The sequence below is a fragment of the Dromiciops gliroides genome, chromosome 3 (assembly GCF_019393635.1).
Source record: "Dromiciops gliroides isolate mDroGli1 chromosome 3, mDroGli1.pri, whole genome shotgun sequence".
NCBI lineage: Eukaryota > Metazoa > Chordata > Mammalia > Microbiotheria > Microbiotheriidae > Dromiciops > Dromiciops gliroides.
Genome location: NC_057863.1, coordinates 512437898 through 512462320, shown reverse-complemented (window position 1 = coordinate 512462320; position 24423 = coordinate 512437898). Strand labels below are relative to the sequence as shown.

Genomic DNA, 24423 nt, shown 5'->3' with positions numbered 1-24423 from the left:
CAGGCTGTTAGAATTCTGTTCTCAATCTTTTTCTTTCTATTTTCCAATAAACCCTTAAAAACCTAAACTCGTTTTATCAGTGATTTTTAGTCAGTTTCCCCCAAAACTGGGGGAACAGATTAGAATCCACATTTAGAATCTTAAATTACACACTGTCTTGGGGAGGTGGGAGGGAAGAGAGGGTGGGAGAAAAATTTGGAACTAGAAATCTTATGAAAGCAAAACAAAGACTCCTATGTGCCAGGCATTGTGTTAGGTCCTGGGGAAAGTTTCTGCCCTCAAGAAGCTTACATTCCTGGAAGTTGAGGGGGTGCCCATCAATTGGGGAATGGCTGGACAAGTTGTGGTATATGAATACAATGGAATACTATTGTGCTGTAAGAAACGATGAGCAGGAAGAGTTCAGAGAAACCTGGAGGGTATTACGCGAGCTGATGATGAGTGAGATGAGCAGAACCAGAAGAACATTGTACACAGTATCATCAACATTGAGTGTTGACCTACTGTGATGGACTATATTCTTCTCACCAATGCAATGGTACAGAAGAGTTCCAGGGAACTCATGATAGAAGAGGATCTCCAAATCCAAGAAAAAAAAAGAAAGAAAGAACTGTGGAGTATAGATGCTGATTGAACCATATTATTTCTTTTGTTTTGGGTGCTGTTGGGTTTTTTTTTTCTTTCTATTTTGAGGTTTTGCATCACTGCTGTGATTCTTTCTCTTGTAACAGGATTAATGCAGAAATAGGATTAATGTTATTATGTGTATATATATATGTGTGTGTGTATATATATATATATATATGTATATGTATAGAGATATATAGATATAACCTATATCAGATTACCTGCTGTCTAGGGGAGGGGGGAGGGAGGGGTGGGAGGGAGAAAAATCTGAAATTGTAAAGCATGTATAAACAAAAGTTGAGAACTATCTTTACATGTAATGGAAAAAATAAAATACCTCATACATAAAAAAAAAAGAAGCTTACATTCCATGAAATAAACAATGTATGTATAAATGCATATACAAAGTAGATACAAAAGAAATACAAGGTAATTTATATATTTGAGAGGAGGAAATATCAGCTGCGGGTATAAGGAAGGTTTCATGTAAAAGGGGCATATGAGCTGAGTTAAAAAAAAAATAAACCCCAAGGTAATTTAAGATGCAGAGGTAAGGAGGCAGTGTATTCCAGGCATGGGTGATGAATTGTACAAAGACTCAGAAATAAATGATCGAACATCTTGTTCAAGGACAACTAGCAAGAGGCTAAACTGGCCAGACTATAGAAATGGGATGGGGAGCCCATTATGAGTTGAGGCTTGCAAGAATTATTCAGACTCCCATGCTAATCAGCAATCAGTAATCAATCAACAAACATTTATTAAGTGCTTGCTATGTACTGTGCATTTTGCTAAGCACTGAAGTTACAAAAAGAGGCAAAAAACTACTAGCCCTCAAGGAATTTACAATCTAAGGGGGATGGGGGAGGGGGGAAGGAGAGAGAAACAACATTCAAGCAAATATATACAAAACAAGCTATATCCATGATAAATAGGAAATAATTAAGAGAGGGAAGGCATTAGAATTAAGAGGAATTGAGAAAGGCTCTCTGAAGAAGGTGGGATTTTGAATCTGCCCATGAGTAGTCCCCAGGGCATCCAGGTGGCCCAATGGATAGAATGCCTGGTCCTGGGGTCAGGAGGACCTGATTTCTTTTTTTTTTTTTTTTTTTTTTTTGTGTGGCAATTGGGGTTAAGTGACTTGCCCAGGGTCACACAGCTAGTAAGTGTTAAGTGTCTGAGGCCGGATTTGAACTCAGGTACTCCTGACTCCAGGGCCGGTGCTCTATCCACTGCGCCACCTAGCTGCCCCCAGGAGGACCTGATTTCAAATCTGGACTCAGACTCTTATTAGTTGTGTGACCCATGGCAAGTCAATTAACCCGTTTGCCTCAGTTTCCCCATGTACAAAATGAGCTAGAGGAGGAAATGGCAAAACCCCAAATGGGCCTGCAAAAAGTCTGACACAACTAACTAAAAAAAACAATAACGGGGGCAGCTAGATGGCGCAGTGGTTAAGCACCGGCCCTGGATTCAGGAGTACCTGAGTTCAAATCCGGCCTCAGACACTTGACACTTACTAGCTGTGTGACCCTGGGCAAGTCACTTTACCCCCGTTGCCTGCAAAAATTAAAAAAAAAAAAAAAAACCAATAACAGAGCAGCCCTTGCACTTTTGGCCTGGAACAGACAGAAAGGTATTTAAAGAAAAAAACAAAGTAATGTTCTCACTTGATGAAATATGCTACCCAACTCCTGACTGAGAGATGAGAGGCTTAGAGTACAGGTTGTATATCTATTTATGTGTCTCTATATGTACGCACACATATATACACATATGACATGGCTAGGCTATAATTTGTTTTGCCTAACTAGACATATGCATTAAAGGGTTTACTTTCTTTTTCAGTAATGAGGGGGTTTCGGGGAGAGGATGAGGGAGGGAGAGAAAATACTTTTTTTGTTTGTTTGTTTTTCGGGGCAATGGGGGTTAAGTGACTTGCCCAGGGTCATGAACGGCTAGTAAGTGTCAAATGTCTGAGGTCAGATTTGAACTCAGGTACTCCTGAATCCAGGGCCGGTGCTTAATCCACTGCACCACCTAGCCACCCAGAGAAATTGCTTTTAATGGAAAATAATTAAATTATATTTCAGAATTAATGATGAACAAAAGTGAAACGTGTTGCCCTAATGAGTAGCCATGTCTGTATCATGGGAAGTCTTCCCGAAGAAGTTGTATGAAACCTGGCCAGGGATACTGTGAAGGAAGCTTATGCTTGAAGCAGGGACTGCATGACATCTAAGATCCCTTCTAGATTTAAGGTTCTATGACTCACTGAAATCACAATCAAAATTGCCTTGGTTTTCAGTCAGCTGTAAAAAATGTGCTTAAGGGGCAGCTAGGTAGCACAGTGGAGAAAGCTGATCAGCCCCAGATTCAGGTGGACCTGAGTTCAAAATTGGCCTCAGATACTTGACACTTACTAGCTGTGTGACCCTAGGCCAGTCACTTAACCCTCATTGGCCTACAAAAAAAAAAAAAAGAAAGAAAAATGTGTTTAATCTCTTACCATGTTCTTTCCTTCCTGCTCACCTTTTCTGTAAGTACTGAAATTCATTAGTGTATCTGACTATTTGAAAACAACCACCACCAACAGATTTTCTAAAAACAGAAGTCAAGGACCCCAAAGGGCAAGGGAGGAATAAAGTAGCAGTGAGTCTATTTGTTTGAAAAAGCAGCATTCAGGAGTGTTAGATTGTTTTTAATGAATCAAGGAAGTTTTGTATTTCATCTGAAATGCTAGTTCTTGCCTTATCAGAGTCCTGATTTTTACAGTCTGTGAATACTGTTCACCTTCCTCTTGGAGATTTCAAACTCCAAACTGGAATAAAGTTTTCAGAAAAACTATCTAGAGCAGATCCATAAATTCTGTCTCTTGTCATTTTAATTTCCCCTTCCTTTATCCTTCCTTCCCTCTGCTTGCTACATTGTTTTTGTTGTTTTTGTTTTTGTTTTTGCAAGGCAATGAGGGTTAAGTGACTTGCCCAGGGTCACACAGCTAGTAAGTATCAAGTGTCTGAGGCAGGATTTGAACTCAGGTCCTCCTGAATCCAGAGCTTCATCCACCCCACCACCTAGTTCCCCTCCCTACATTTGTTCTTTACTCGATGTCCTATCTCCTGCCTCTTTCACAGATGAAATCTTTTTTTTTTTTTTTAGTGAGGCAATTGGGGTTAAGTGACTTGCCCAGGGTCACACAGCTAGTAATTGTTAAGTGTCTGAGGCCGGATTTGAACTCAGGTACTCCTGACTCCAGGGCCGGTGCTCTATCCACTGCGCCACCTAGCTGCCCCCACAGATGAAATCTTAATAAAAGGTAAAGATGTATTTTTCAAAAATCATTCAAGTGCATAGGGAAATAGGAAAACAGGGAAAGCATGCCCCTCTCTGTTCTATAAGGCCACTAGGCCCTATTCATTTCATTTCCATTCAATTCAATTCAGTAAGCATTTAGCATGAGTCAAAAGGGGAATGTTATGCAGGAACCAGCTCCAGCTGATTGTTCAATATATCCTGTGTGAACATTTGTATTCTGAGAATCGCCAAATGCTCCTAATCGAAGCAGGGCTAGATTTGTTGTTTTCATTAAACTTAAGAAAGTGATGGAGATGGGGAGGGAGGGGGGAAGAGAGAAGAGAGGGAGGGAGAAAAATTTTGAACTAGAAACTCTCTACATGTAACTGGAAAATAATAAAATGCTTTTATGGTTTAAAAAAAATAAAATAAGAAATCAGGAAGTGGTAGAGAACATGTTAATAATGCAGATTAAATTTGGGCAGCACCTAGGTTAAGCCCTAAAGGAGAAGAAATTAACTTGAGGTATGCAAACATCTTTTTCATATATATTCATAAATGTATTTTAATAGAAGTGGTTTCCTTTGTAATCTTATTTTATATATTTAAAGCTTTATTCTTTCTTTCTTATTTTCCCAAGGTCACACAGCTAGTAAGTGTCATGTGTCTGAGGCTGGGTTTGAACTCAAGTCCTCCTGAATCCAGGGCTAGTGCTTTATCCACTGCACCACCTAGCTGTCCCTTGAAGCTTTATTCTGATAGGGGTTCAAAGACTTCAACAGATATAAGGACAGCTCTCTGGCACAGGGACTGGAGCCCTGGACATGGGAGTCAGGAGGACCTGAGTCTAAATCTGGCCTCACACACTGACTGGCTACATGACCTTGGGCAACTCACTTAACCTATGTCTGCCTTAGTTTCCTCATCTGTAAAATGAGATTAAAAACTAGCACCTACTTCCAAGGGTTGTTGTGAGAATAACAAGATGACATATAGTATAGGTGTAAGTCATGGTTGAACAAATTAACCTGTTAGAACACCACAGTATAAACACCAAAATGCTCATTTTCTCATTTTGCTGTCATTATTTTATTGCCATAATTCATCTGAATAAAAGTAACCAAGCCCACAATTTGATATGAGTCTTGGTATAAAATTCCCTGATAAAATCCCAAAATTGCATATACCTTACTCAACCCTACTCATTACCAAGGAAACGTCATCTTCTTGATCATTTAAAAAGATGTCAAATACTTAAAAAAAACCAATTGAACCAGATATTCCCAGGGCCTAATTCTAAAACAGATTAAGTACAACTGCTATTACATAGTAACTGGTACCTCATTCATAGGCAGGTAAAAGAGGGAGCTCACTTCGGGGGTTTGGGAAAGAACACTTGCATTTCAGGACAGGTCATTTCTAGACCAATTAACTAAGGATGGGGGAAATGGATTCTGGAAAGCTGAAATACATAGAGCTTTGGCCACCCAAATCCATTGGGGACTGAGCCGAATTATCTAGCTGAAGATGCTAAACATCACAGGCCTGCCTCTGGAGACAAGGTTTGGTAGAGGATAGCTGGGGTAGCAGGGGAGCAGTCACATAGAAAGAAGATGACCATGAAAGAGCCCTGTGACTGACTGTGCCTACAAGGCTGGGATGAACCATATTGGGCTATTCCCATGAACTTCCCGATTATCCTGCCACCACCATATTTTCCTATAGTACTTTGTAGTCAATCAAGGTGATATATTGTTTGAGCATGGAGCTCCAAATCAAGATGATATATTGTTCTGGAACACTGAGGGAGAGAAAAGCGCTCTATTCTTTCAGAAATGGGATTTGAACTGAGGTACCACCTGATACCTATCAGATTAGCTAAAATGACAAAAAAGGAAAATAATAAATGTTGGAGAAGCTGTGGGAAAATTGGAACACTAATCCATTGTTGGTGGAGCTGTGAACTGATACAACCATTCTGGAGAGCAATTTGGAATTATGCCCAAAGGGCTATAAAGCTGTGCATACCCTTTGACCCAGCAATACCACTTTTGGGTCTTTTTCCCAAAGAGATCATGGAAAGGGGAGAGGGACCCACATGTACAAAAATATTTATAGCTGCTCTTTACGTGGTGGCAAGGAATTGGAAGTTGAGGGAATGCCCATCACTTGGGGAATGGCTGGACAAGTTGTGGTATATGAATGTAATGGAATACTATTGTGCTGTAAGAAACGATGAGCAGGAGGAGTTCAGAGAAACCTGGAGGGTCTTGCGTGGGCTGATGAGTGAGATGAGCAGAACCAGAAGAACATTGTACACAGTATCATCAACATTGAGTGTTGATCTACTGTGATGGACTATATCCTCACCAGTGCAACCATACAGAATAGTTCCAGGGAACTCATGATAGAAGAGGATCTCCAAATCCAGGGGAAAAAAAAACAACTGTGGAGTATAGATGCTGAATGAACCATACTATTTCTTTTGTTTTTGGTGCTGTTGTTTTTCTATTTTGAGGTTTTTCCTCATTGCTCTGATTTTTCTCTTAGAACATGACTAATGCAGAAATATGTTTGATGTTATCATGTGTGTGTGTGTGTATATATATATATACATATATATATATATATATATACATATATATATATATATATGACCTATATCAGATTACCTGCTGTCTAGCAGAGGGAGGGAGAAAAATTTGAAATTGGAAAGCTTGTATAAACAAAAGTTGAGAACTATCTTTACATGTAACAAGAAAAAAATAAAATACTTTATTAAAAAAAAAAAGAAATGGGATTTGAAGAATCTAGTAAAGAAAAGGGAGATATTGAAAAAGAACATCAAATCCAGGTAATTTCAAGTAGAATGGCAGTAACAGGGATGGGATCTGGTAATGAGTTCCTCTAAATGAAGAGGCAGCTAGGCTAATATATAGATGCCTAGACTTATGAATTAAGTGAAGCCCTAACAATTCACCACTAGGCAATGTTCTGGAAGAAAAAAAAATTTTATACAAAATACAATCAGCTTGATTTTGTCACCCTTTTTCCGTTGTGAGCCTCTATCCAGGTGGAGTCGTACTTATTGCCACCAACTATCAATACATATAATTTGAAATAAATTTCCAAAATTATATTTGTAAGATTCATACATTGAACAAAGGTAGATTACATAGGCTATAGGTTATTTCTAACTAGAAAAGAGACTTTCCACACATTACTTGGCTTATAAATTATCTGTTTCAAATTTGCCCAATTCAACAGGGCATATCAAAATGAAATAATAAAATGGTCAGGTGTCATATTTAATCTGTTTGATGTACTTAGAGGAAAAGAAAATAAGAATTTCAAGTCCATTTGTTTCAAGTATATTAAACATTTAAGAAAACAACATTATAAAGAAAACCACTAAGGCTTTTATGTATCTTAATAGTGTTAGTTTTTATTGTCTTCTGTAAATGAATGATGCATTTCACATAAATGAGAGGGCTACAGTGGCAGCAGCAGATAAGTCACTGAGCATCTGTAATTGGTTAAACATAAGGTTTGGCTTTGGGGCATTCCAGGTCCCCTCATCAGAAAAAGAGCCTAGACACTGGTTTCTAACTGTATCTGTAATAGAACTTGGTTTTCCTGTTCAGTGTAGACTATATTAACAAAGTCCCATAAACAATAATTTTTAACAATCTGAACTTTCTTTCAGAACTTTGGCCTTAGTTTCTCTGGGGGCTGGCTATCCAGTTGATCATCCTCTGTCCACCCCCAAACTACTTTTTTTTTTCTTTCTGGATGGAGCAATGACTTGCCCATGGTCACACAGCTAGTGCCAAATGTCTGAGGCTGAATTTGAACTCAGGTTCTCCTGAATTCAGGGCCAGTGCTTTATACCACCTAGCTGCCCCCCCAAAAAACTACTTTTAATGCAATTGCTGCCCATATTTTAAAATACTTTATAAAGAACATTTTACCCCTAGTTCTTAATTTTTCAAAATGAATAATCTCATTTTGTTTTTTTTTTTAAAGGGAAGGTGGCAGTAGGGGCAACAAGGCACTAAAAATGAAGTCAACTGATAAGTCAGTAACAAATTTAAATAGAGCCAAATCTTTGCCTCTTATGATTTAACTAGGGACTATTGCACTCATGTAGTCTATGAAGTATTCAGAATAATGAACTGAGCTATATAAATTAATAAAAGTGGATTTTGCTACATGACACCATTAGTATGGAGCAGAATTTTATGTAAGTAGTTTATCTTAAAACCTTTCCAATATAAGCCATTACTGAGAGAATAAACAAAAAACCATTAAAGAAGGCATACTGGAAATCAATTGTTTTATATCTACTGACAAATACTCTGCTAGACAGCTAAGTCCACCTTAGCTGAAGCACACTAATTTTAGTTGAAGTGTACTATTTCCTTTAAGGTTTTATAAACTCTAAGTTCCAGAAAGGCAGGAGTCCTTATCCATTTTTATATTTCTCCTCCTATACTTTCCTACACAGAGTAACCTGCTCAGTAAACATTTATTGAACGACTGTTAGTCCTTTTAGAAATTCTTAAGATGAGTTCCTATGAACAAAGTATACATTTTTAATTCAGAAGATAAATGGGAGCCCACTTATTATCTAGAATACTCAAGATCTTATTCCAGTAAAAGGTTTGGCAGCAAAAAATGGAGCAATAAATGACTGTAGGTACTAAATGATCCCCAGTTAACTGACTTTTTCAAACAAACACAAGGGGGAACTGGACACTTTGGGTAATTACAAATAAGAAACAGAAAAATATTCGATTTTTTTCATTTTAACAAACAAAATCTTTGTTTTACTTTCCTACATTATTTCTTAATTCCCCACAATCATATAGGATCACCTATGTAAAGCACTTTGCAAATCCTAAAGTGCTATAAAAACACTAGCTATGATACCTTATGGGTGAAGAAATCTTTAAGAAAGGCATAGCAAGCACCACAGGAAGACAAATTCTAAAATTTAAATATACTAAAACATGAAATAAACATTTCTGTAGAGACTGCCAACGAGGTTTTCTGCTCTTTCCTTCTGATGAATAGTTGAATAGTTCTACGTAAGAATTTTTGTAAACAGAGTTACTTTGGGGGAAAAGTGTCTTATTTCACAACTACCTCTAGTCTGCTTTCAGAAAATTAAATATACATGGAAAAAAATCTGAGTTTATAAGAGATAGGTCATTTTCACATTGTAAAGGGATATTCACCACAGAGATCCTTTAAATAATGAAACACTTTTTAGTGTGCTTATTGATTTAGTTCACACACTTAACAGAAACTCATTACTACATCTATGTTTTCCCACTCTCTTCCATTTCATCAGATTTCCTTCTAGAGGACAGCACACAATAGCTGATTACTAGGTCTCTAATAGCTTCTTCAGGAGGATCATCTTAACTCAGAATTGGAAAGAATCTTTGAAGTCCAAGCCATACCTGAACAGGAATCCCCTTTGCAATAGACCTATACAGCCTTGGCTTGAAGACCTCCTGGAAGACCCTCCAGGAAGGGAGAACCCAACCCAGTGCCTCAGAGGTAGCTAATTCCACTGTAGTATAGCTCTAATTTTCATTGTTGGGCATTTCCCCACAGACCAAATTTAAGTTTGTCTCCATAACTTCTACCCACAGCTCCTCGTTCTGCCCTGTGGAGTCACCAAAAACAAACAACTCTCAAGTTCCTGCTGTCTTCTCCTCTTCAGAATAAATATTCTTAGTTTCTTCAACAAAACTCAGATGACATAAACTGAAAAAAACTTCACTATTCTGACTCTCAGCTAGAAGTTTTAAGGCACCTTAGTGAAGAGGTGGCTTTCCATCGTAATAAGGCACTCTGTGACCACTGGGGAAGCTGGTGGCTTGTCCCAAGTTAAAAGAGGGGCTGCTCAGGGTCAGCGAGCTAGCTGCACTGCTTACCCTATACAGGTCACATACACATTCAGTTTGGGGGATGGGGAAGACACCCTTGTACATTTTTTTTTTATTTTTATTTAATTTTTTTTTGTGTGGGGCAATTGGGGTCAAGTGACTTGCCCAGGGTCACACAGCTAGTAAGTGTTAAGTGTTTGAGGCCGGATTTGAACCCAGGTACTCCTGACTCCAGGGCCGGTGCTCTATCCACTGTGCCACCTAGCTGCCCCTCCTTGTCCATTTTTTAAAAGCTTAACTGCTCCACTCTCAAACACCAATTGTGTGGAAGCTGGACAGCGAGTACCTGATTTGAGAACTTTTAAGCGTCTCCTTGTTACAAACAGTATTGTTTGTAGAAAAAAGATTATCAATCTATGTAACATCCTTTGCAAAATACTAGGCAACCCCAGGCCATGACCTAGCGAAGTCTCATCTCCGAAACCACGTAGCCAAGTTGTTCATTTTCTTGGGTTCGTCTCCAGCAATCTGCAAAGCCTGGCAGGTCCGACACCAGGGCTCGTCCCAGAAAGACATGATGTGCACGGCATAACGCCGGCGCCACTCAAAATAACGCTTGTATTCGTTCCGGTTTCGATCCAGGAAGCGAAGGTGGGTGGCCAAGGCAGCTGCATTGGGAAAATCGTCCACGTGGATGAAGGCCTTTCGAGGCACAAAGCGCTCGTAGTTGGCCCGGCTGGGCCCCAGCACCACCGGCACTGCCCCTGCCAGGAAGGCATTCCGCCATAGTTTCTCCGTGATGTAGTCCAGGTGCTGAGAGTTCTCGAAAGCCAGGTAGAATTTGTAGCGGCTCACTGTCTGCAGAAGCCCCACGTCCGGCAGTGGCTGTCCAGGACCACCGTTGCCATACACGTCCACTTCCACATACTGGCGCAGCTCGTAGTAGTATTGGACCCGAGCCTGCCCCTCCACCCAGTGGCTGACCACCCAGGCCACCAGCCCCTCCTTTCGGGCCAGCGATGGGATCAGCCCCGAAGGCTGGTCCCCGGGGCTGCTCCTGGGGTACAGATACCCGTAGGGCACAAAGATGTCTGAGTCGGCCCGGTAGGAGAGTGTCCAGTTGAAGAGGCTGCCGTCGAGGCTCTCCAGGTTCGGGGTGTTGGTAGGGGATTCGAAGTTCATCCATACCCAGCGCTGCCCAGGGGGCCTGGCCGGCTGGCCGCTGGCAGAAACTCTACCTACTGCTCCAGCAGTTGCTGTATCCAGCTCCAGCTCATCTCCGAGTTCACTCTGTGGCGGGGGCCAGTCCTGGTTCTGCACAAGGTCTCGGTGATGGAAGAGAACAGCCTGGGCTTCCCAATAGGCTCTCCTATCTGTGAGCAGGCGGCAGCCGCTCACGTTAAATAGGCGCTGGCAGTCTGGGACTAGGCTGTGGGGTCTGCCATTTCCCCCGAAGGGCTCCCACCACAGGAGGACGGTGACAGGCGGCGGCGGGGCCAAGGGTTGCAGGTATTCCCAGGGCGATGGAGGCAACTGGCCCAAGAAGAAGTAGATGGCTAGCGATGTCAGGCTAACTGTGACCAGGAGCCAGGCTGTCCCCGGCAGCCCCCGGCCTCCGCGCCGGCCCCGCTGCCGGCTCGCCCACGGCACATACATGGGCGGAGCAGGCCGAGCTGGGGCTGCTGCAGCGGCTGCTCGCCCCAGGTCCAAAGACGGCTGGAATGGGTAGCGGCTCTCATACTGCAGAAGCTCAGCCCGCCGCCGGGCTCTGCGCGGTAACTCACTCTCCAGCAGTGGACTGGCTTGTGGTGGGAGGGGACACGGCCAGGATTCCAAGCACCACACCCCCGGCTCTCCACCTCCAGGGCCTCTAGGCTGGGAGAGGTGAGCTTCTCTCCCAATGCAGCCTTCTTCCCGCGCCTTCCCCGGGGGACTTTGAGCTCTCCACATACTCCCAGCCCAACCCCCAGGAGAGTTCTTCTCTTCCTCAGCCTCCCCTCCTCCCCCCAAGCCCCTTCCCCCACCTCACGGATGAACACGTTCCTTCCTCTTCCCCTCCCCGCCTCAGCGGCCACTTCGTAGATTACTGCTTCTCTTCCTCCACCTGGAGTTCTTCCCAGCTGGACTTTCCGTCTCTTCTTCTAGTAGCTCCTCCCCATAGCCCCTGATTCCCTCCTGGTGTTGCCCAGCTGCTCTCTCGAATTAGTAGGTTCCGATCTCCAGAGGGTAGGGGAGGATCGCTCCAGATTTGGTCCTGGGCAAAGCCTGGAGAGACAGGAAATCTAAAAGACTCAGACGTGAGAAAATGCTAGCCTAGGGCTGCTGTCAGGAGAGAAGGAGGGCCTGTGTCCTCAGAGTTAAGGAACCTTTACACTTCCTTCCGTTTAGCTCCGGTTAGAGTCTAGAGAGTATAGAGAAAAGGACCGCAAGGGGCATATCTGAGTGCAGAAAGGGGCACCGGGCTGTGCTTGTATGGGGGGGGGGGGGCGGGGTGTCTCCCTGTCCACGTAGCACAAAGAAACGCGATAAAGGAAGCCAGTAGACCTGCAGCCTAGAATGAAAGCTCTGAATGGGGCTGCTTTCTAACTAGGCCACCTTGCAGAATCCCGAACTACCCAAGCAGAGCACAGAGAGAACAGATTATAGGAAATTTGCCAAGACAAAAATAAGGACACCAGATACTCATTCTGGGAGTGTGGGGTTTTTAAAATTTTTATTCAAATGCAGATCATAGTATTAGAGCTGGAAGGAACCTGAGAGGTCACCTAATTAACCCACACATTTTACAGATGGAGAAACCTAAGGTCAGAGAAGTTGCAAAACTCCAGAAATCATCACTGTAAGGCAACCCTTTGTTCAGGTGTGAGAAATTTGGAGGAAGTCCCAACAACATTATTGGTGCTTCCCCTTTGCCAGCCACCTGCCCCCTCTCAGCCTCACCTCCCACTAGAGGCAGCTGAGCCTTGCCCCTGGTCGTTTCCTCCCTCTATTGTAGCTTCAATTCCCATTGGTGCTCCCTGGAACATTTCCAATCCAGGTGAGCCTACCCACTTTCCCCCATTTGCCTCTGATACAGAAATGGCTAGTTTAGTCTGATGGTGAATGGCAGAGCTAAGATTCTGGAACCCTAATCTGATTTCAAAACCAGTACCATCCTCAAAGATTTCTGGTTAAATTCTTTATTTTCATTTATATTGTTTTACCTTGTAATCATTGCAGGACAATTAGAAACAAATAACTTAATCAGACCAGATCTATAAGTCTGGTTATTGGTAGTCAGATAATATTTTATTTTATTTTATTTTTTTGCAGGACAATGAGGATTAAGTGACTTGCCCAGGGTCACACAGCTAGTGTCAAGTGTCTGAGGCTGGATTTGAACTCAGGTTCTCCTGAATTCAGGGCCAGTACTTTATCCATTGTGCTACCTAGCTGCCCCCATCAGATAGTATTTAATTGGGGGAGCTAGTTGGATAGAGCACTGGCCCTAAAGTTGGGAAGGCCTGAGTTCAAATATCACCTCAGACATTTACATGACATCTGCCACAGTCCTCTTCAAGAATGACAGTTGGAAATGTAACAACAAGGAGGAGATTTTGGAATAATGGGGCAACAGTAAGATATGCAGCACCCATTCATATCTTGCATATCAGTATTCCAAAGCCTTGCTCTGCAACACCTATTCCTGAGGTAGCAGGCAGAGCTGCCCCTCCCCTGGGAGAGTTCAATGTTTTCTTGTGGAGCTGGGATCTTTTACTTTCTTAGGGGTCCCACTGCATTCCCATAATATCCCCCCCTCTTATTTCTGGGGAGAAAGGGGCAAAGGTCCATCTTCTGTAGCTTCTTCAAGGCTGAAAAATGGAGCAGAGAAATGTCCCTATCGATTAAGGAGAGAGGGAGTTGTCATGGGGGAAATGGGGTAAGGGGTTGGGGTAGGGGTTAGGGGTCCTAAGGAATTCCTCTTTAAAGAATTACACCCTGGGGCAGCTAGGTGGCGCAGTGGATAAAGTACTGGCCCTGAATTCAGGAGAACCCATTGCCCCGCAAAAAAAAAAAAAAAAGAATTACACCCTCTTGCACACAAAAGCAATTAGAATAAGGTTGTAGTTTATTTAGAGGAAGGGGAAGGGAAAGGGGAAGGGAAGGGAAACCATGAAAGAAGTCCTTGGATTTCTCATGGGGAGAAGGCATGGCACAGAGCATGGCTCTGAGATACCAATCTCCTCGAGCAGGAGACTGGCAGGCACTTTTCTAGAGGACTGATCAGGGTGACCATCTGACTGTGGAAAGTTCCTTTAGTGAGGGAGGACCATCCCCCACTGGTGGTGGCTGGAGGAATTGGGTGAGGGGTGGCTGCAGATCTGAAGCCATCTCCTCAGGACACAAAGGAAGCAGCCATACTGAAACTTATCTCTCCAGGGTTGAGGGAGACTAGAATGAAGGGTAGAGGTCCTGGAGGTAGCTCAGTCCGAAATGGTTCCACTTACCTCTTTAGGTGTGTCTGTCCTTTGGTTTAGTTTCTCAAGGAGAAGGTTTTTTGTGCCCCAGAGAATTTCTGGGGTACTCTGGGCCCATAACAGAGTGACAAGTTTGGTGGGCAAAGTCCAAGGGTCACAGGGTCACTGTGACTTAAGTGAAAGCTTTAATCCTAGAAGCAACTAAAGAAATGACAATACTACAAATACAAGTTCCATACAACAAGATACATGCAATGATCAAAATTAGAGATATCAAAACAACCATGAAGTCCAGGATGGAGAGGTGGAGAACAATTGGCTGTCAGTGTTTGCCATGATATACATCTCCCTCCCTTTTGTCTGGCAAAATTACAAAAGACCAGTCTTCTCTTACTCCAGGTGGCCAGTCACCAATGTGATCTGTTATCCAGCCATGTTTCTCTCTCCTAATAAATCTCTTTTTATTTTACAAGGGAAAAAAAAAGAATGACAGTGGGTTAGTTGGTGTTTGTCCTTTGGGTGGATGTCATGATTTGCAGTGAATTGAATTTCAGTGAGGAAGGGCTGTGCAAAGTCACCAGCCACATTCTCTTTTCCATAGCCATCAGGGTCTACTGGGAGCAGTGGAGATGGCCCTATTTTGTTTTGTTTTGTCTTTTTAAGGCAATTGGGGTTAAGTGACTTGCCCAGGGTCACACAGCTAGTAAGTGTGTGTTAAGTGTCTGTGGTCGGATTTGAACTCAGGTACTCCTGACTCCAGGGCCGGTGCTCTATCCACTGTGCCACCTAGCTGCCCCTCCTGATTGCTCTTAACTAATGCCTTCCTCCTGTTAATTCTCTCTCCAATTTGTCCTCTGTAAATCTTGTTTGTACACAGTTGTTCACATGTTGTCTCCTTCATTAGACTGAGCTCCTTGAGGGTAGGGAATGTTTTCTACCTTTCTTTGTCTCCCCAATGTGTAGAAGAGTGCCTGGCATTTAGTAGGTACTTAATAAATGCTTGTGGTGTGATTGACATCCTAATCTTCTTAGCTCCAGGTGGTCTGGCTTCTGACCCCACCCCACCACTCTACTGACAATGCTCTACTCCAGGTTACCAAAAACCTTAATTGCTCAATCCTCTTTTAAAAGTGCCCCTCCTTCTGGAATTCTCTGTAGTGTTTGATACTTTAAGTTAACCACTCCCCTCCACACCCCAATACTTACTCCTTCAGTTTTCAAAATTCTTCCCTCTCCTAGCTCTTCTGCTTTCTGACCACTCCATCTCAGACGTCTTCAATTGACTAACCAACCATATTATGTCCACTAATAGTGGGGATGAGACCTGTTAACCTGGAAATTAAGGAAAGAATCAATATAGGAGAAATAAGGTCTTTAATCAGGGCAGAGGAACTCTGCTCGTGGTATTGCAAAGGTTGGAAGCCAGGAATACGCAAAGATGGGAACAGAGGACAGGGTTTTTAATGGGGTAACAGAACAAAAAGGGAACCAAAAGATTGCTCCAGAGTGACATATAGCTAATTAATGTAAATGAACCTTTGACAAAAGAAATAATAGAACTGCTCCGAAGTCTAGGCTACTGATTCTGAATAGAAACTACTTAATGTAGGTGGACCCTTTTTACATAATAACATAAAGTCCGGGGAGTAAATTTTGTAGTTCTCAGACCTCTGCCAGGAGCCCTCTTTTTTCCTCTGGTCTCTTAGTGAGCTAATCAACTCTCATGGATGAAATTGCCATGTCTACTCTGATGATTGCCAAATCTATGTATTCAACCCTAATTTCTTTTCAGAGCTCTAGTTCCATTTCACTAGTTCTTTGTTGCAAATCTCCCATTTGATTATTTTCTAGGCATCTCACACTCAGCATGTCCAAGATGGAAATTATCTCCTCCCAGAAAGCCACTCTTCTTCCTGACATTCTTTTTTTTTTCTACTGATGAACTACCATCTTTTTAGTCTTCTTGTTTCCAAATGATATGGGGAGAAAGCACGTGGGTCCTTGGGATTCCTTTGTAAAGAATTACACTCTCTCACAAGTCCTAGTTAGGAATAAAAGAACAGGTTTATTGGGGTACAAGAGAAACTGGCCTGGAGGAAGGTTTTGGAGTAACAAAATGCTTTCCTCCCCAACTACCTTGGGGAGGACTATATTATAGGGTTCAGATGGCATGGGAAAATGTCCCTTATTGGGTGAAGGGCTGGGGGTACTTTGGTGGTAGGCTGAGGTAGGGGATGACCAGTCTGTGAGCAATCTGATGATGGGCATTAACTCCATCCTGGTGGGTCTGAGCAATTCCAGGTGGTCTTCTCCTGGTGTAGTCACTCCCAACAGGATTACCTCATCCAGCTGCTCTGGAGGACTGGAATGCTGGGTGGTGGTCCCTGAGCATGCTCAGTTCAATCTGGTGCTGCTTATCTCTTTTGGGTGTGTATGTCCTTGATTGAGCTCAAGGAGAGGCCTACTTGATTTCAAAGGGAAAACTCCAGAGGTTTCAAGGAAAAAGTTCCTTGACCTCCCCAAATAACTTTTGGGGTAACCGGGGCCCATAATCCTCCCATAACACCAATCTTCCAGTCATCCTTGATTTTTCTCTCTCCCTCATACCCCTACATACAGTCTGCAGCTAAATCTGGTAGGTTTTATTTCCATATTATTGCTCATCTCTTTCCTTATCGCTCCACTCACACAGAGGCTACCTTAGCTCAGAACTGCATTGCCTCTTGCCTGCGCTATTGCTATAGCCTCCAGGACTATAGCAATATGTAGTGATTAGAATCCCTAATTCTTCTCTTGTCTAGTCCATCCTTCTCAATTGATATTCCTTAAACCCCAATTTAGATTCTTTTTTTTCTTCAGGGCAATGGGGGGGTTAAGTGACTTGCCCAGGGTCACACAGCTAGTAAGTGTCAAGTGTCTGAGGCTGGATTTGAACTCAGGTCCTCCTGAATCCAAAGCCGGTGCTTTATCCACTGCACCACCTAGCTGCCCCACAATCTTGCTCCACTTTTTCTTTACTGTTATTCAGTCATCCATTGATTCTTCTTAACATTTGGACAAAAGGGGCAGCTAGGTGGTGCAGTGGACAGAGCACCAGCCCTGAAGTCAGGAGGACCTGAGTTCAAATGCAGTCTCAGACACTTGACACTTATTAGCTGTGTGACCCTGGGAGAGTCACTTAACCCCAATTGTCTCACCAAAAAAAAAAAATGTGCTAGGGCTTCTAGCACAGAGCCCTATATGTAATGGGTGCTCATTGAATAGTTGTAGATAATGATAATAAACCTTTGGGGCAGCTGGGTGGCACAATGGATAAAGCACTGGCCCTGGATTCAGGAGTACCTGAGTTCAAATGCGGCCTCAGACACTTGACACTTACTAGCTGTGTGACCCTGGGCAAGTCACTTAATCCCCATTGCCCCTCAAAAAAACCCCAACAACAACAAAAACCACATTTGGACAATAAGCACACCACGCCCTTCCATTGGGTTTTCTTGGTAAAGATACTACAGTGGCTTGCCATTGCCTCCTGCAATGGATCACCTTTATCAGATTTTTCCACTATAATTTGTTCACCTTGGGTAACCTTGCAGGGCATAGCTCATAGCTGCATTGAGCAATGCTAGCCCCTCTGCTATGACAAGGCAGTGATCGAGGAGAGGACCAACTTTCCAGTCAGGTGCTAATTCCTGGTTATCCCTTTACATGCTATATCCCGGCAAAACCGTTCTACCTGTTGTTATCTATATGCCAATTGATTTCCTAGATCCATGACTTGGCAATTTTCCTCTTCACCTGTCTCTTAAAAATTCTAGCTTGCATCCCCAAAAAAGTAAAAGAGCTATTTCTACAAAAGTATTTATAGCAGCTCTTTTTGTAGTGGCTAAGAATTGGAAATGAAAGGAATGCCCATCAATTGGGGAATGGCTGAACAAGCTGTGGTATATGATGATGAAATATTGTGGTATAAGAAATGACAAGCAGGATGGGTTTCAGAAAGGCCTAGAAAGGCTTGTATGGACTGATTTATAGTGAAGTAAGCAGAACCAAGAAAACCTTGTGCATAGTAACAGCAATATTGTTCTGTGAAGAACTATTCTCAGTAATGCAATGATCCAAGATAATTCCTAAGGACTAATGGTGAAGCCTACCATCCACCTTCAAAGAAAGAACTGATGTTGATTGAACAGACAAGCATGCTATTTTTCACTCTTTCATTTTTTCTTTTATTCAAGTTTTCTTGTACAAAATTACTAATATGGCAGTTTTATATATTTTCACATGTATAACCTATATCTAAGGCTTGCTGCCTTATACATTCATGCCTGACATTAAACAAAGGGCTGGAGATACAAATGTAAACAAAAAGATAGTCCCTGCCCTCAAGTTACTTACATTCTAAAGGTGAAAGACAACACAAAAAGCTGGGTGGAGTTTGGGGAGGGGAAAGGAAGGAGAAGCTGGGGAGGAGGGGCATTGAAATCTCTCATGTTGAGAGTATGAAGGTACCTGGCATATGCCCATGATTTTGAAGTCTGGGAAATTTGGGAACAGGGTCAGGAGGGGAATGAAGGCTGGCCATCCAGGGACTCTGCACAGAAGGGAGGCCCCAGGAGGTATTCAGGAATGAGAGAAGGGGGGTGGGATTTGGGGAGAGAGAGTCCAGAGTGAGGTGGCTAAGTGAAGTTTTGATATGGGAGAGAAGAAATAAAATTGTTTAAATACAATTCTCATTCAAGCCTCACTACAACTGTGTGAGGTAAAAAGTACAGGATTATCCCCATTTTATAGATGAGGAAATTGAGGTTTCAGGCAGGTTGAGGGACTTGGTCTCAGCAAAGCTAGTGTCAGAGGCAGCAATGAAGGGAGGTCTCTTCTGATTCCAAGGCAGCACTCTATCTCCTCTGCCACTTGTTGCCTGGGCCAGAGACAGTGGCCCTGCAGGAGTTTGGGGGCTTCACTTGGCTCTCAGCCACTTGATTCCTTCATCCTTCCATTCAACAAGCCTAGATTAAATGCTTCTTGTGGACCTCCTTGGAGTTCAATTTACCAATTTACCAAAATAAGGGGATAAGCCTGGATGGTCTCAGGTCCCTTCTAGCTCTACTTCTATGACCTTAAGAGACTATGTGCAAAGATCTAGGCTAGGCACTAAAGATAAAAATGTAACTGGGGTGGGGGTGGGGCTGGTGGGGGAAAGGGGAGGATGGGCCTCCCTACCCCAAGGGTTTAGTTAATCTAGCTACATAAAGTCCAGGGCAGATACAAGGAGGTAATGAGGTAGAAAGACCACACAAAGACTTGTATGAACTGATGTATAGTGGAGAGAGCAGAACCAAGGGAACGTTGTGCAGAGACAGCAATGTTTTTCTTTTACAAAATGACTAATGTGGTAATGTTTTACATAGTTGCACAAGTATAAATTTTATCTAATGGTTTAGGCCTCAGGGAGGGGGAAAGGTAGGGAAGGAAGGAGGGATAAAATTTGGAACTCAAAGGTATAAATAAAAATTTTTTTTATTTAAAAAAGGCATAGCAAGCACCACAGGAAGATTGAAATTTTAAAATCTACATATACTAAAACATGAAAGAAATATTTCTGTAGAGACAGCCAACAAGATTTTCTATTTCCTTCTGATGAATATTTCTACAAGAACTTTTTAAAGAGTTATTTTGGTGGAAAAGGGCCTTTCAGAATTTACTAGTCTTTCAGAAAATTATACAGAAAAAAATATGGATCCATTAGAGGTAAATCAGGTCATTTTTCACATTGCAAAGGGATATTCACAGAGATCCTTAAGATACTTAAATACTTTTTAGTGCCCTTATGAGTTCACACACAATTTTTCAGAAACTCATTACTACATTGATGTTTTCCCACTCTCCTTCATTTCATCTGGTTTCTCTCTAGAGGACACAATAGCTAATCACTAAGTCTCTTAATAGCTTCTTCAGGAGGGTCATCTTGATTTTGAGGAGGCATGACTCAGAGCTGGAAGGAACTTCTGAAGTCCAAGCCATACCTGAACAGGAATGCCCTTTGCAATAAAACCATTCAGCCTTGGTTTGAAGACCTCCTGGAAGACCATCCAAAAGGGAAAACCCAACCCAGTCCCTCAGAGGTAGCTAATTCCACTGTAGTATAGCTCTAATTTTTCATTGTTAAGCATTTCCCCATAGATAAAAAATTTAAGTTTGTCTCCATAACTTCTACCCACAGCTCCTTGTTCTGCCTTCTGGGGTTACCAAGAAAAAGTTCAATCCCTCTACCAGGTAAACCCTTCAAATACTTGAAAGCAACTCAAGTTCCTGCTGAGTCTTCTCTCCAGAATATTGTTTCTTCAACAATACTCGGAGGACATGAAGTGAAGGAGTTTCATTCATTATCCAGACTCTCAGCTAGAAGCTTGAAGGCACCTTAGTGAAGAGGTGGCTTTCCATTGTAATAAGGCACTCGGTGACCACTGGGGAAGCTGGTGGCTTGTCTCAAGTTAAAAGCTGCTCAGGGTCAGCGAGCTAGCTGCACTGCTTACCCGATACAGGTCACATACACATTCAGTTTGGGGGATAGGGAAGACACCCTTGTACATTTTTTAGAAGCTCAACTGCTCCCCCCTCAAACACCAATTGTGTGGAAGCTGGACAGCGAGTACCTGATCTGATAACTTTTAAGTCTTCCTGTAGCAAACAGGTCGCTAGAAAGATTATCAATCTATGTAACATTCTTTGCAAAATACTAGGCAACCCCGGACGATGGTCAAAAGAAAACTCATCTCTGAAACCAGGCAGCCAAGTTCTTCACTTTCTTGGGTTGGTCTCCAGCACTCTGCAAAGCCTGGCAGGTCCGACACCAAGACTCGTCCCACAAGGTCGTGATGTGCACGGCATAACGCCGACGCCACTCAAAATAACGCTTGTATTCGTTCAAGTTTCGATCCAGCAAGCGAAGGTAGGTGGCCAAGGCAGCTACACTGATAAAGTCGTCCACATGGATGAAGGCCTTTCGAGGCACAAAGCGCTCGTAGTTGGCCCGGCTGGGCCCCAGCACCACCGGCACTGCCCCTGCCAGGAAGGCATTCCGCCATAGTTTCTCCGTGATGTAGTCCAGGTGCTGAGAGTTCTCGAAAGCCAGGTAGAATTTGTAGCGGCTCACTGTCTGCAGAAGCCCCACGTCCGGCAGTGGCTGTCCAGGACCACCGTTGCCATACACGTCCACTTCCACATACTGGCGCAGCTCGTAGTAGTATTGGACCCGAGCCTGCCCCTCCACCCAGTGGCTGACCACCCAGGCCACCAGCCTCTCCTTTCGGGCCAGCGATGGGATCAGCCCCGAAGGCTGGTCCCTGGGGCTGCTCCTGGGGTACAGATATCCGTAGGGCACAAAGATGTCTGAGTCGGCCCGGTAGGAGAGTGTCCAGTTGAAGAGGCTGCCGTCGAGGCTCTCCAGGCTCGGGGTGTTGGTAGGGGACTCGAAGTTCATCCATACCCAGAACTGCCCAGGGGGCCTGGCCGGCTGGCCACTGGCAGAAACTCTGCCTACTGCTCCAGCTGTTGCTGTGTCCAGTTTCATCGTATCTCGGGGCTCACTCCGTGGCGGGGGCCAGTCCTGGTTCTGCACAAGGTCTCGGTGGTGGAAGAGAACAGCCTGGGCTTCCCAATAGGCTCTCCTGTCGGTGAGCAGGCGGCAGCCGCTCAAGTTAAATAAGCGCTGGCAGTCTGGGATCGGACTGTGGGTTTTGCCATTTCCCCCGAAGGGATCCCACCACATCAGGACAGTGAGCGGCTGCACCCGCGGCCGCGGCCGGGCCGAGAACTGCCGGTATGCCTGGGGCGGCGGAGGCAACTGGCCCAAGAAGAAGTAGATGACTAGTGCCGTCAGACCAACTGTGACCAGGACCCAGGCTCTCACCTGCATTCCCCAACAGTCCCTGGCCCCTGAGCCGGCCCTGTTGGCTTTCCTCCCACTGGACATACGTGAGCTGCGGAGTCCAAGGTAGGGCTTGCAAAGCAGGAGCTCGCCCCAGGTCCAAACACTGCTAAAATGGTTAGTGGCTGCCAAACTGTTGCATCTCAGCCCGCCGCCGGGCTCAGTGCTATAACTCACGTTCCACCAGGGAATTGGCCTACGGTGGGAGGGGACAGTATTCGGATTCCAAGCACCACACCCCCGGCTCTCCACCTCAAGGGCCAGTACTCTTTTCATTTGTATTGTTTTACCTCGTAGTCTTTTCTGGACAATTAAAAACAACTCACCAAACTGCAGATGGGAATAGATCGACAAATGCGGTTATTGGTGTTCAGATATTATTTATAGCGCTTAATCAGTTGAACCCCAATGATATTACAGATTATATGAAGGATCGTTATAACACAATTTAATTAGAACGTTTACTCATTCTTTTCTGGCTTCTCTTTTGCGCTAATTTAAAGAATTCTAGTTGGTTTGTTGTTTGTTTGTTTGTTTTTTTTTGGTATCCATTGTAATGTGATTTTTCTCTGAGCCAGTTAGGGTCACTATTCCTTATCTGGTGCAAAGGATCACTCAGAATCTGAGGGTTCAAACAAACAATCTATTTAATAAGAATATATTTAAATGTACCCCATAAAAGAAGTTCCTTCTGAAACATTGTCTTAAAAACTACCTTTATAGTTTTCTTGCCCAAAAGGTACACAGCTGAGTCTCAAGGTCAATGTATCTGAGAGTCAATTTAACCACACCTGCCTACCGAAAGGCTGACCACTGCCTCTTTGCTCACAATAACCACAGCTGTAGTTGGGGGGTGGGGAAGGGAGAAAAACAGATACTGGAGAGTTAGAGAGTTGACTGACTCATGTCTCCCCACTTCATTAGTATCCTGGTCTGCAAAATCACTATATCCCCTAAATGTGATCTCTTACCAGAGCTCTGGACCCAGCTCTCTTTTCTCTCTTTTCCCTCCTTTGGTGATCTCATCCACTTCCATGTCTGCAGTTATCCCTGCTGTGTTGATGACTCCCAAATATCTATGTCTAGCACCAATCTCTCCACTGAATTCCAGTCCTATATTTCCAATTGCCCACTTTACATATATAACCACTTAGCTTTTGGACTGATGCTTCATAGTCTTCCTAGCACATCTTGTTCTTCCTTACTTCCTCCTCATTTAGGTAACCTGGACTCAACAACTAAGTACTATCTCTAAATCTTCCTTCTCCCTCACTCATTGCTTTCGATTAGCTGCCAAGTTATGACATGATCTACTTCCACAATATTTTTCATCTCACCCTCCTGTCTTCTAATTCCACTTCTACCACCCCTATCCTTTCTTACCTGGACTATTTAATAGCCTCCTGCCTGTATTTCTTACTTCCATTCTCTCACTGAGTCATACAATCCTTCCTTCACAGTTTTCAAATAACCCTTCTATTGTTTAGGTCTGACTAGGTTTCCCAACTCTATGGTTCCCTCACACACACCCCCTCCCAATATTTAAACAAATTCACCTTCAGTGGCTTTTTATTGCCTCTGAAGTAAGCACAATTTGCCTTTCCAGTCATCTTTTATGCTGCCCACCTTCTTGACAAACTGTAAAATAAACCAGGTAGTGGGGTATGGTGGAAAGGATGGTGTATTTGGAGTTAGGACATTGACTGAAATCCTGACTCTGCTAGGAAAGTATGATCCTGGACCAGTCAGCAGCCACGGTGGGCTTGGATTTCCTGATATGTAAAATAAGGGAATTGGTCTAGACGGCCTCAGAGAACTGCAAAATTTACTGAGAACTGACTCTCCACCCAGTCCCCTTTTTTTCCCAGGCAAATGAATTGCCTGGGGCTGACCAGTCTTTGTCATTTCCAGACTCTTGACGCTTATGGATCTCTCCCAAACAAACAATCCCCTCCCAAAGATTCCCAAGTTTACTTCCTGGACTTTAGGTTATTATGTAAAAAGATTCACTTACATTAAATAGTTTCTGTCAGTGAGAAACTTACCTTTCCCAAGGGTAGCTCCCTCAGTTCAGTTACCTCATAAAAACCCTGTCCTTGGTTCCCATCTTTGGGTATTCCTAACTTCCGAGCTTTGCAATACCACGAGCTATAATTCCTCTGCCCTGATTAAAGACCTTATTGTCTCCTATATTGATTATTTCCTTAATTTCCAGGTT

At 43.4% G+C, this 24423-nt stretch overlaps 1 protein-coding gene and 1 pseudogene across 1 annotated transcript; both read right to left on the bottom strand.

The window, feature by feature from the left end:
* Positions 1-10292: 10292 nt before the first annotated feature.
* On the bottom strand, positions 10293-11771 carry LOC122750954 (alpha-(1,3)-fucosyltransferase 4-like). The gene has a single exon (XM_043997842.1). The coding sequence runs from the start codon at positions 11769-11771 to the stop codon at positions 10293-10295; it is 1479 nt and encodes a 492-aa protein (XP_043853777.1).
* Positions 11772-21047: 9276 nt separating this feature from the next.
* Positions 21048-23241, bottom strand: LOC122747867 (annotated as a pseudogene).
* Positions 23242-24423: the final 1182 nt, after the last annotated feature.